The sequence below is a fragment of the Micropterus dolomieu genome, linkage group LG18 (genome assembly GCF_021292245.1).
Source record: "Micropterus dolomieu isolate WLL.071019.BEF.003 ecotype Adirondacks linkage group LG18, ASM2129224v1, whole genome shotgun sequence".
NCBI classification, from domain to species: domain Eukaryota; kingdom Metazoa; phylum Chordata; class Actinopteri; order Centrarchiformes; family Centrarchidae; genus Micropterus; species Micropterus dolomieu.
In genome coordinates, this window is record NC_060167.1 from 6,569,460 (window position 1) to 6,581,590 (window position 12,131).

The window sequence follows — 12,131 nt, forward strand, 5'->3', positions numbered from 1 at the left end:
ATGCCAGAAACCTGAGCTGGTGACAGCTTGGCCCCCGGTTGGTTATTTTAGTCCGCAGACACTCAGAAGAGATAGAAAGGGTTTAGCAGGACTGAAACGTATTATTAATTCTCACAAACAGCATTGTCAACATTTCTTAATTTATAATTATGCTTTGGTTCATCAAGTAAATCAATAATACCTGAGTGGTTATCTTTACATTGTATTTTGTGCATGACGGTGATGCAACAAGGTTCAACTAAATGTCATGATAAACACTAACTGCAACTACACAGCTTCTTCATTGTCTGTTGGCTTTTCAAATCAATCAAAAACATATTTTCTGCTCTTATAAATTACATTCAATAGTATATATGCTATAAGGATGACAGCAGTAAGAAAAAAGGATTAAAGCATGAATCAAAGAGAATTAGTACCACAGTTGGAAGTCATCTCAGATTTCTTTGGTGAAATGTCTCATTTAATTCTGTTTAATGAACACTAATGACTGGATGCTGCTAATTAATCGGTAATCGCGCAATAAATCTCTCAGTCATTCTGTCACTCAAACTACAGTTTTACTTTCCCCTGTGCTGATTATAATGACTGTCATTAATGAGGTTTGCCAAGAAGAATCTTATATCACAGTGTACATATTATGTAACAAGCCATATGAGAGTTAAGTCACTGGGGAATATGTAGTGAAAAACAAACAGGTTCATTAGCAGCAAAGTTGTTTTGTTTGTTCATTACAAACTTAAACAGACTCTTTTCAGATAAAACTACAGAAGCAGTCAGTTTATAAGACTTATTTATATAAAGGGTTTGGTAACAATTTGAGTTAATAATTTAAAATTATTCATGGCAACGTAATTATATTATTTCTGAATTTGTGATTTTTTTATTTGAAAGTTACCAGAAGATGCAATATTGTTTTGATGTTTAATAAATAGCAGTGCATGTAATTCCATGTGGGATGGGCCAAACACTTGGCATCACACAGAAATAAAAACCCTTTATTGACTATATCAGGTATACAAGATACCATGACCACAGTTCAAAAAATATCCACACAACCAATCAAGAAACAAAAATAATTGTAAAAACAATTACAGCCATTTTAAAAACATCAGATGAGTGCAGACAACAAGTGAGTAAGGTGCATTTGAAGCCAATATGGAGTCTCTTTAATTGAATCTAACACACATACAGTATGAATCATAATCCAGAATATCACACTCACACATTCACAAATATACACAGACACTGAAATAGTTACAGTTAGGCATTCACAGACATGCAGACAAACACACACTCAAGATGGTTTGTATGTGACTTAATTTAAAACATTTACACTCCCATCAAAGCATAAGCTTGTCGTGCGGTAAAGGAAAGTTGTGTATTTGAATGAAAACATCCCTATCAATACACAATGAACACACATGCTTGTCCCCCATGTATAGCAGACTGACTCAGAGCAAAGGCCTGTTTGTGTTTCAGTGTATTTGTGTGTAAGGACAGAAACCTCTGAGCTAAAAACACTGGACACCTGTTCCATGGATCCCACTGGGAGAAATTCCACTCCTCAGTCACTGTGTGTGTGTGTGTGTGTGTGTGTGCGCGCTTGTGCGTGCATGAACCTGTGTCAATAACAAGAATGTTGACACTGGACTTTCCTGTCTCACGTGGACATCGCGCGACATCACTTCCTTTACGACCCTTCACTATTTAAAGGTCGGTTTGGAGCCAGAGGGGCTTCATCAGAGGATTATAGCCAAAGTCCTCGCACTCCTCACACCAGGGGCTCACCCACTGACCGACTGACTATCTGAAAGGCTCTGGATATTTCTGTGAAGATCCAACTCGGCTATAAAGGCAGAGGCGGATAGACTTTTGTCCCGATCATCTGGGAAGTTTGCGAGAAGATTTAAGTCAGAATCTGGAACCAAGCTCAATATTTGTTCAAACAAATTCAAAATCAATTTTTTATTTTATTTCTTATGCTTTGTTATTATATTATGCATTGAGCTAACCTCTCATTTTTGGACAGTTTAAAAACACTGGAAACAGTGCAACTCAAAGACACATAGAAACTCTAAGAATTCACTATAGGATCTAGGAAAACACAATCTGCTTATTGGAATTTTCCAACAACAGAGAACATTTCTGAAACATTAGGAAGGATTTCTAGGAAACGTCCCTTCTAGTACCTGTCACCATGAGTAGTGGTGGGACCACAACAGTTTCACCACAGGAGCCTCAGGCTTTCCAACGGGCAGTACGGAAGATAAAATGCGCTGCTATGGTAGCCAGCTTGACCAAGAACTGGCAGGGCTGGGCTAATGACCACACCAACAAGCAGGACGCCATCCCAAGTGGCTGGATGCCTTCATCTATTGAAGAAGAAGCCAAAAAAGAGCGAGACCATGTGGTCAAACTCACCGTTACCCCACGCTTAATTGCAGCTGATGCTGCTAACAGTGGGAGTAAGATCCGGACCTGTGTTGTGAACAAGACTGTCCAGCCGAAACGCAGTGAGTGCAGCAGCAGCGATTTGGTCAACGCTATCAGAGAGAAGATGGAGTTGGGTCCCAAAGAGAGCAAGCCGTTCTTGGGCAACGAGTCCCCGACACGGAGGCGCCAGATGAGGGCGCTACAGAACGCAGGAGGAGGGGTCATTCAAGACAGGAAGCTGGTGCTCCAGGAGAAGAAGCTGGGGTCAAGGAGCAGCAGTGTTGACACAGAGGACAGTGGGCTGGGAGAGGATGCTGGGCTCAGCGACAACGGTGAACCAAAAACTGAGCAGGGTGACATCCAGCCCAAGAAACAGACAAACAGACCCAAGGTAGTGTGGTATATTACAAAGATTATAAATGGATGGAATAAAGTTTAAACATGATGATATTATGTTACCAACATAATTTAAAATGATTCAACATGAATTTAAATTTAACTTAAGCTAAACCAATCAATATTTTTATATTAACAAAGGATCTTATAACTGTGTGTAATGTGGAATTGGTGTCACTTGCAGTGATAAACCCACCCCTTGAGAATTTAGCTGCTAAAGCAAGGGCTAAAAGGAGAGTTAATATTGGACTGACATTCATTCATCAGGTAGCCAGAAACACGATTTCAAATGAATATAATAATTCGTAATAATAATATAGTTTCATGGCTCCTAGACACGTAACATAGGTTTGATTGATAACACATTGACAACTTTAGAAACTGATGATAGGTCAGTGTTTTGCTATAAGCTTGTTCTGCTGCACTAAAAATTAAATTGAATGAGAAGTTAGCTGACTAAGCTAATACAATACAGTTGCTTAGAAAGAAAAGAAAGAAAACGTAATAATAATATTAATGAATAACAAAAAAAACAAGATATCATTATAGCAAACTTGACCATGTTACTCATATGTGATTTATATTTCCCATTCCTTAAATGCCCTGTTATTAGTCAATTGCCATTTAGTAGATTTATTAGTAAGTTTTTGGCTCAGACACCCAGACATTTTATTTTGTGATAGAGATTGTGAGAACACTGATCCTTTGTACTTTTTAGTGTTGCTGGTGACAGGATTATAGAAGACCTAATATGTGTCAATAAGTCAAACCTTGATTGCCCTTAATTTCAAGTATGAGACAGAAGTTTTTACCAGACAGTTTCTCCTGTCTGCATTTTCTGAATCAAACACACAGTCGAGGACAAATACGCTAAATTTGAGCATAAATATTCCCATGCAAGTCATATGGAATAAACAAGTTAAAGCAGAAGGCCCCTTGATGTCACCTGAAGAAATCCTATTCCCTCATGGACACCTGACTGCATAACAGTTGCATAGCTCCAACACTAAAACCGTCTATAAAAGGAAAAGGAGCCGACCAGTAGCCCCTTGATGTGTCGACAGAGTTGCCAGAGAGCAAGTCCAACTCATAAAAACACAAGCTGGACCGCAGCGCAGTGGAATATATGTAAATAAATATAGTCATGCTCTGCAACATGTTCTCCAACCTGACCTTCAGGTGGAACAGCCAGGGAGGGAAAACTGGGTGAAGGGGGAGAGGGCAGTGAAGGACAACAGGGGAGAAAGAGGTAATACGAGAGACAAGAATAATTTAGGGAAAAATAAGAAACTTTTTATATATTTGGATTCTGCAATGTTCATGTAATGTAATGGGAATGCCATCTGAATTAAAATTATTTGATAAATGTATTGTCCATGTTAAACAATAACATGTAAATATTAATAATCAAAAGAAGAAGAAATGCCCAATGGCATTGAGGTTGGTTTAATGGAACAGATTTCTTGGCAATCTGGCCATCAGCCTTTAAGATATGTTTGTTAAATGCAAACAAACACCAGCTCTGATTTGGTCTGCACCTTAGAAAAATAGGGTGCTGCTGCTTAAAATGGCTGCTGCTTCTGGAAACAATGTTGAAGAAGGCGCAGAGATAGAACCCAAACAGCAAGAGTGCATAAAATGAGCTAAAAGCTAAACAAACTGCAAAGTCAGGTGTGTGGTCTGTGTATTTGTTATTACAAGCAACACCACATACATTAAACACAGTCTTCTGATCCAGTGTTTATATAAAATGTTGATTAGACAGTTTAAATAAAAGTAGCAATACCATAATGTAAAATACTCTAAAAAAAGTTACAGAATTATATATATAGATACAGAATTATTTAAGCATTTAAATAATAATTAATAAAATCAATTAGCAATGTGTACTTAAGTATAAAAGTAAAAGTCACCATTATTTAGAATGGCTCCTTTCACGGGGTATACATTAGGACTGCCAACTTTAAGTACTTTGCATGCTGTTGAGTAGTTTAATCTATTACAATGGGCCATATTTTATAAACTGATCTGATCTCACAGGTAACTTGTAACTAAAGCTGTTGGACTGAAATGTAGTGAAATAAAAAGTACAATTTCTCTCATATAATGGAAATGCCCAAGTAAAGTACAGATAACTCAAATGTATACTTGAATATACGTTACTTTTCCACCACTGGTCACAAGTGCAGAGCAGAAACACGGCAACCAGTGCCTAGAAACAAAGACGGAGGTTAAATTCAAAGAAGAAAAAATGGGATCAGGAACATTATCACTTTACAGGTTTAGGGTTTCATGGAAGGTCCCTCTGTAACAAGTCTTCACTTTTCATAGCACAAATACCAAAGAGATATGGTGACATTGATCTGAAGACCTGGCAAGCTGAGGAAAATACCGAGGGAGGTGAAAGGAGGGGGGAAGGGGGGACAGGGAGGTCTTAGTGGGTGAAGAGATTAAATAGGAAGGGAAAGAAGATGTTGATGAATGAAGGCATAGAGACAGAAAAGAGGAAGAGATTATGAGAAGCAAGACAAATACAAAATGAAAGAGGATGGAGAAAGGGAGGAAGAATTAGAGATGAGAAGATGTAGAGAAGGATTTTTTAAAGTTTGAATTGGTTAGTAATAGCACTGCTTTTCACAAAATTACTAATACTGGATGTAAAATATGTCTGCGCATGCTAGTTTATATTAGCATACATACAGTATTGCCATTAGTGTATGTCTGGCTGTGAAGCAAAGGCCAAGATGGGGATCAATTACACCAACTGGAGGGGAGTTTATTTAAAGATTGGGGAGAGGTGTGGGGTCGATGCAGAATCCTTAGCAGATCTGAAAAAAATAATACCAAACTAGTTTTAACTGAAAGAGAGCAACAGCCTCTTTAAGACAGAAAGCAGCAGGGGTTATGGAAATGTGGTCCAAACAAAGCTTACTCACAGATTTTGTTTTTTAGGGTGTAAAGTCCTGAATTCTGAAAATGCTGGATGCTACATTTCCAATAATAATCTATCTATCTAATCTATCTGATTGTAAATGTCTTCTTTTCAAACTCTATAGTGCAATTTTTCAGGTAAAGATAACTCTGATGACGCCACTAGGACATCATCTGAAGGGGTCCAGCTTTTGGCCCTGGAGGTGCCCCTTTAATAAACCTAATTTACATAAGATGTTTCGCTTTGTTCATTTGTTTGTATGGAAAATATCGGATGCTTTTTAAACTCTGATGTTAACCTGGCCACTATTCTTTGTCTCCAGATTAAGGTTGCCACTACAGGAGACATCAAAAACCGCTGGCAGCAGTGGTCCAAGCAGCACATTGAGGGCCAGAAGCTGAACCCCTTCAGCGAGGAGTTTGACCATGAGTATGCCATGGCCCAGCGCCTCCGCAAGGGCGACTCCGGCTACGGTCGCCCCAAAGACGGATCCAAGACGGCAGAGAGGGGGGACAGAGCCCAAAAACACATCCACAGGGAGATGGAAGAGATGGTATGGATTATCAGAGACATGGGCTTCAAGGATAAAGAGGGGAGGACTATCATTAGCTTCGGACGGCTCTTTGATCGCTACGTGAAGATCTCAGATAAGGTGGTGGGCATCCTGCTGCGCTGCCGCAAACACAAGATGCTAGATTTTGAAGGGGAAATGCTATGGAAAGGACAGGACGATGATGTCATCATTACACTTAGGGACTGACAGAAATGTCTTACAAACAGTCACACACATGCAAACACACCCACAAATTTCACACAACAGCTTGTAGAGAAATAAAGCAATCCATGCTATCCACAATGCTACATCATGTACACAAGGAAAATTAAGGAATATTTGGATACATTTAATATGATTATAATGTTCAAAGATAATACACCCATACACAAAGCTTTAGGGATATACACATTGAAAGGAAATTATAGTTTTATCAGTCAAATAATGGCAGATAATAAAAACTAGTCACATTTAACTTTAAATGTACATAAATTATTCAAGGGCATATACGTATATGTGGAGGCTTCACACACACTCTCACACCAGACTCATTAGTTCTTCTCATATACATGACAGGTCATTCAGTGACGGGAAACTATCTTTAGCATGCTAACCATGCTCGCCTTGCTAACTATGCTGCATGCTGGAAGCCTTGAGAATCCACCACAATGCCATTCATGGTAGAAAGCTTTACTCAGACTTCTGAAGGATCATCTAATAACTTATCTAAAGACTTGACAATGTTATTTTGTTCTTTGCTAATTTTGTTGAAAACAAGTAAACAAGGGTAGCATGAAGTTAAAAACGTTACAAAATAATTTAGACTTCTGGTTACACAGCAATGTGACCAAAGTGTTTTATTGTCCTCTTTTAACTGAATTTAGTGTCTCTTGCTAACAGAGCTTTAAGTAAATGACTAAATAGCAGTTTGAGCTAATGTATACATTTAGGCAGGAAAAAAGCTGAGTTACTATTTGACTTGTACATTATTGTTAATTTATTTTCATTTTGTATGGGATTTAAATGTTTGTTTAGCAAATTTTTTAAATATCATCTTTTGCTCAAATTAGTTTAGAGAGGGCAGGTGACCACACAATTTCAATTAAAAGCAGATTGAGGAAGTTTAGGAAGCTCTGTTTGGGCTGATACACATGACTGCCTCCAGCACCATTAACTTTTTGTAAACCACACTGACTACATATCTGTGAACTCTACTGTAGCAAAAGGATGGTTGTCATGCCTTTTACTCTTTATTTTCAAAATAGAAATGCTTTTTAGTTGTGTGATAAACACTCATAGTAATATTTTTAATAAAGGAACGCGGTAATAACAAGAAACTTGAACTACGTAATGGAAATCTTAACTCCTTGTTTCAAAAACTCTGTCTCTTGACTCTATGTCTAATATGTAGTCGTTTTGAAAATGACTGTATTGTGAAATGTATTTTACCTCATTTTCACATTAAGGACATTTACTGTTGAACTATGTTAAAGGTTCAGTGTGTACGTTTTAGTGCCATCTAGTAGTGAGGGTTGCGAGTTGCAACCAACGGCTCACTCATGACTCACAACTCTTCCCTTTGCAAGCGTGTAGTAGAAGCTACGGTGTGCTAAACCTGTGCTAAATAATATATGTGGTCCTCCATTTGTCCTAATTTCACTTCTCTTCTTTCTTCTAATAAACCAGACGACTACTACTACTCCTTCTTCTTATTCTTCTTTCTTATTCTTCATATGTATTCAACGTAGTGACGAAACGTGCTCTGTAGAACAGTTTGTCTGATTGGGCTACTGTAGAAACATGCTGGCGCTACATGGTGACTTCCATGTAAGGTAGACCCGTGGTTCTGTAGACAGAAATAGCTCATTCTAAAGGTAATAAAAAAATAATGGTTCATTATATAAGGTCTTTATACACCACTGAAAATATGTATGTATATTATATTGCATTTCTTTCAATAGATCCTCCTAAATATTACACACTGGACCTTTAAATAAGAATAAGATTTGTTTTTAATTTTTAACATTTTCTTCTTTCAAAGTGAAAGCCTGTGGGTCTTCTTACAGAAGTACAATTATGTTACAAAATGTGTTACAAAAACGGTGCAGGGTTGTGGATCAACCCTTTCTCACTCCCTGACTCGTCACATATGGATGCATGGTCAAGACCCATCAGTTGTGTCATCATTGTCAGTTTGTAATGCACTGGGATCCCAGATCACAGCTTCATAGTTCAACACAATGGGGGAAACACTGTAGTGTCAGTTTTTGAAAGTTAGGTATATGATATTTAGCAGAAAGGACTGTGTAAGGAGATGGTTGGGGTGGATGGAGGGCCAGAACCCAGACTTTGAACCAGGAGACCGGTGTTCATGTCCTGTGTGAAACAAAAAGTCAACATTAAATATTTTATTTAAGTTACGCAGTTTACGTAAATTGCGTAAGTTACGCAATGTGACGTAAATTAACTTACGTGTTAACGGCCGGACGTTGCATATTTATTGTTGTTAACTCTACCTGACGTTGCATATTTGTTGTTGCTAAGCATTGCGAACTTGACCACTGAGCCTTAAATATCTAAAAATTACGCAAAAGGGGTACCCAGGTGTTCAAAAGGGCCTTGACTAAGCGTCAATATGTAATGAGTCAGGAGTGAGAATGTGATGTGTGGATCTTGCACAGATTGAAATTATTATGGGTGTGTCATTACAACATATTTGTCTCAAGATACGCAATAATGTACAGAGCAATACAAGATGTAATAAGGGTTATACGTATATAGTTGTGGTTTACATTTCTACCTGGTGGGCTTCATAAACTTTACTTTCTTGAATGTTTCCCCAGTGTCCTTATTTACTGATGTCAATATTGCAATGAATTATGTGCTATTCCCTTTGAAACCTACAGAGTTGCAGACTTGCTAAAAATCTTTGGGGAAGTCTCCAGAAGTTCATGCCAGAGCCCTTAAATGCTTGCTGATACTGCAGTGAGACAGTCTTAAGCCCTTGTGGACTCTGTGGCTGTCAGTCCAGACACTATATCAGAGCTTTTTCACTTTTCCTCCTCACCCTCCACCATAACTACATTGCCATCTGATACTAAATACATCTTCAGTATAACTGAGGACTCCATTTAACTATTCTTACAGCTTAAAAGACTCTTACCTCGTATTTAAAGATATGGCCATTTTCCACCTGAGCAGTAGCATAAACACCAGAATCCACTTAATATTTGACACATTTGAGTATGTTAAAATACTTCTGAAAAGAGACCTGTTGAAATCATGCAACTAATTACTCTCGTTGCTTTGTAACAAAGGCCGAAGTAATTTTTCAATGAAATCATAAATCACTTTTTTACTGCCTGTTTGTCAACGAGCTATAACCTCACATAGAAATGAACGGCTTGCCTTTCTCTATTCTGCTTCTTATGTGAGGGAATCGGGTCGGATCAGGTTCTCTGCATGCACACTCCCGAACCTCTTACCAACCTAAAGCACACCTGTGCAATACCCATGCTGTCTGATCAGCATCTTGTTATGCCACACCTGTGAGGTGGATGGATTATCTTGGCAAAGGAGAAGTGTTCACTAACACAGATTTTGACAGATTTGTGAACACTATTTGAGAGAAATAGGCCTTTTGTGTACATAGAGAAAGTCTTAGATCTTTGAGTTCAGCTCATGATGAATGGGGGCAAAAACAAAAGTGTTGCGTTTATAATTTTGTTCAGTGTAGTTGTGGGGCAGTTAAGTGTTTACCTGCGGTAATTGGATTGAATCAAAGTCCAGCTCCATGTTACTTCATTTCCTCCTTTCTTTTTGTGTACAAAACCTGACAATGTCACACTACAAAATGACAATGTAGCAGGGGGGCGCTACAGTCTGTCACGGCAGAGGAGCATCAATAGGTGCGTTTGAGATTATGGCGTCTGACTTTCGGCGACTTCATAATCTAACGTGAGCTGCAGGTGATTGCAGGGTCGGCGCCGTAAAATCAGACACATTCTACCTGCGTGAGCTTACTCAGAGCTGAGATCAATGACTGATCTTGCGGCAATTGCAAAGAAAAATGCAGCGAGACTAGGCAAAAGTGTGGTTCCAACTTTGTGCAGCCTGAGAAAGGCAACTGCGGCTGCCGGACTCGACGCCTGCAGTCGCCTTGCTTTAGGTTTTAATGTCATGTGACATGGTGACATTTTGCAGCGCCAGCTAAAGTCAGACACGATTTCTAACCAGCATGCATCACGTTAAGTCAGCGCTGCGCAGCGCCGCATTAAGTGAAATGCACCTAGTGTCAAAGCACAAATCTTTCCTATGGTGTTAGTGTTTGAGGTAAAACATGCTATTTTTTGGAATTTACCCTGTGGGGAAAATGATTTATGTTTTAATTTACATTTGCACCATCTGAGGGCCTCCTGCTGGTTTAATTTACTGTGTGAATTTCTCTTTCTGTCTTTGTGTATGCAAGTCACGCTAGTATGTATGTGTGTGTGAGTGTCCTCTCTATCTATCAGTCTGCGCATGTGCATGCAAGTCATGCATTTGCCTGTGTGTGTGTGTGTGTGTGTGTGTGTGTGTGTGTGTGTGCGCGCGTGTGTGCGTCTGCCTAGTGTGACCTGCCTTGGTGTCACGCAGTTGCTTTGTGTGTATGCGTGTGTGTGTGTGAGTGTGAGTTTGAGTGAGAGTGAGAGAGAAAGAGAGAGAGAGAGAGCTTAATACAAGCTTATCAGTTTGGTCACCAGGGAGTCTGAACGTCTGCCAGAGAGAGACAGAGGGAGGGAGAAAAAGTGAGTGATGGAGAAGAAAGATGTAAAGAGAGCAAGAGAGATACTATTAGAGAAAAAGGGAGGAAGAGAAAGAGCTAGAAATGATAGTAGAAGGAAGTAAAAGAGCGAGAGACGTAGAGACAGAGAGCATTCCATCTAGACAGACAAGCTAATGCTTCATACGTCTTTTGCTGTTGACTGTTAAACAAAATGAATCCCTCCTCTCTCCAGCTCCACATCTCATTCTCTTCCTCCATCTTTCTTGTGTTTTTCCTTCTCGTCCCCTCTATCATTTTTTTCGCCATTACCCTCTTATCTGTTCCTACAAGAGGTTTTCAGGTTATTGAGATTCAGGAAAGTTTTTAGGAAATGTGGTCGTTGGTCCACCTGTTAATTAATGAAGACAGAGCACTGATACTGAATACTTGCTTTTAACTATGTGTTTGACAACCTACATGACAACAACAATGGCAGTTTTAAAAACAAAGAGAGGTAAAAGCAGGTGGGGTGTCTCAGGGAAATTGTTTAGGACCGCTTCTGTTTGAAATTTTAACTAATCATTTGCCATTTGTTTTCAACAATGCCAGCATCGCTATGTATGCAGATGATGCCACAATATACACATCAGCACCCACATACCAAATGTAGAAATTAATTGAAAAGTTGAATGAGTAAATATAAACTGTAAGTAAAAGATTGGGTAATGTTAAACAAATCATTAACATGCATTTTAAATCACACCCTTCTTGCACCTAACTAACAAACAGTTACAGTAACAGTTACAAATGACAAAACAAAATGATTAAGTTTAAATGTTAATATTAAAATGACAAGAAACAGGCAAGTAGATCAGATTGTGAATAAACTGAGGAGAAGCATGGCAATTATTTTTTTTAAATTATTATTTGTACTGCCATCATGTAAAACTGGTTCAACAGGCAATTTGTTACCGTGCAAAGGAGTAAAACACACTTTAATAAAATGTTAAGATTGTATTTATTTACACAAGAAATGGAGTAGCCAAATATAGTTCTGGTGGACACAGAGAGCT

The 12,131-nt window shown here is 38.7% G+C and overlaps 1 protein-coding gene across 1 annotated transcript; it reads left to right on the forward strand.

Annotated features, from left to right (window-relative positions):
• The first annotated feature begins 2,197 nt into the window (after nt 1–2,197).
• On the forward strand, nt 2,198–6,521 carry abraa (actin binding Rho activating protein a). Its single transcript, XM_046029075.1, has 2 exons — nt 2,198–2,824; nt 6,084–6,521. Exons 1-2 carry the CDS (start codon nt 2,198–2,200, stop codon nt 6,519–6,521), a joined length of 1,065 nt encoding a protein of 354 aa, XP_045885031.1.
• The last annotated feature ends 5,610 nt before the right edge of the window (nt 6,522–12,131 follow it).

Bases quoted from the DNA above. Each gene is read 5' to 3' on its own strand.
- abraa (XM_046029075.1), top strand. From the start codon at position 2,198: ATGAGTAGTGGTGGGACCACAACAGTTTCACCACAGGAGCCTCAGGCT. The intron at 2,825-6,083 runs GTAGTGTGGTAT...CTTTGTCTCCAG, and splicing joins AACAGACAAACAGACCCAAG to ATTAAGGTTGCCACTACAGG.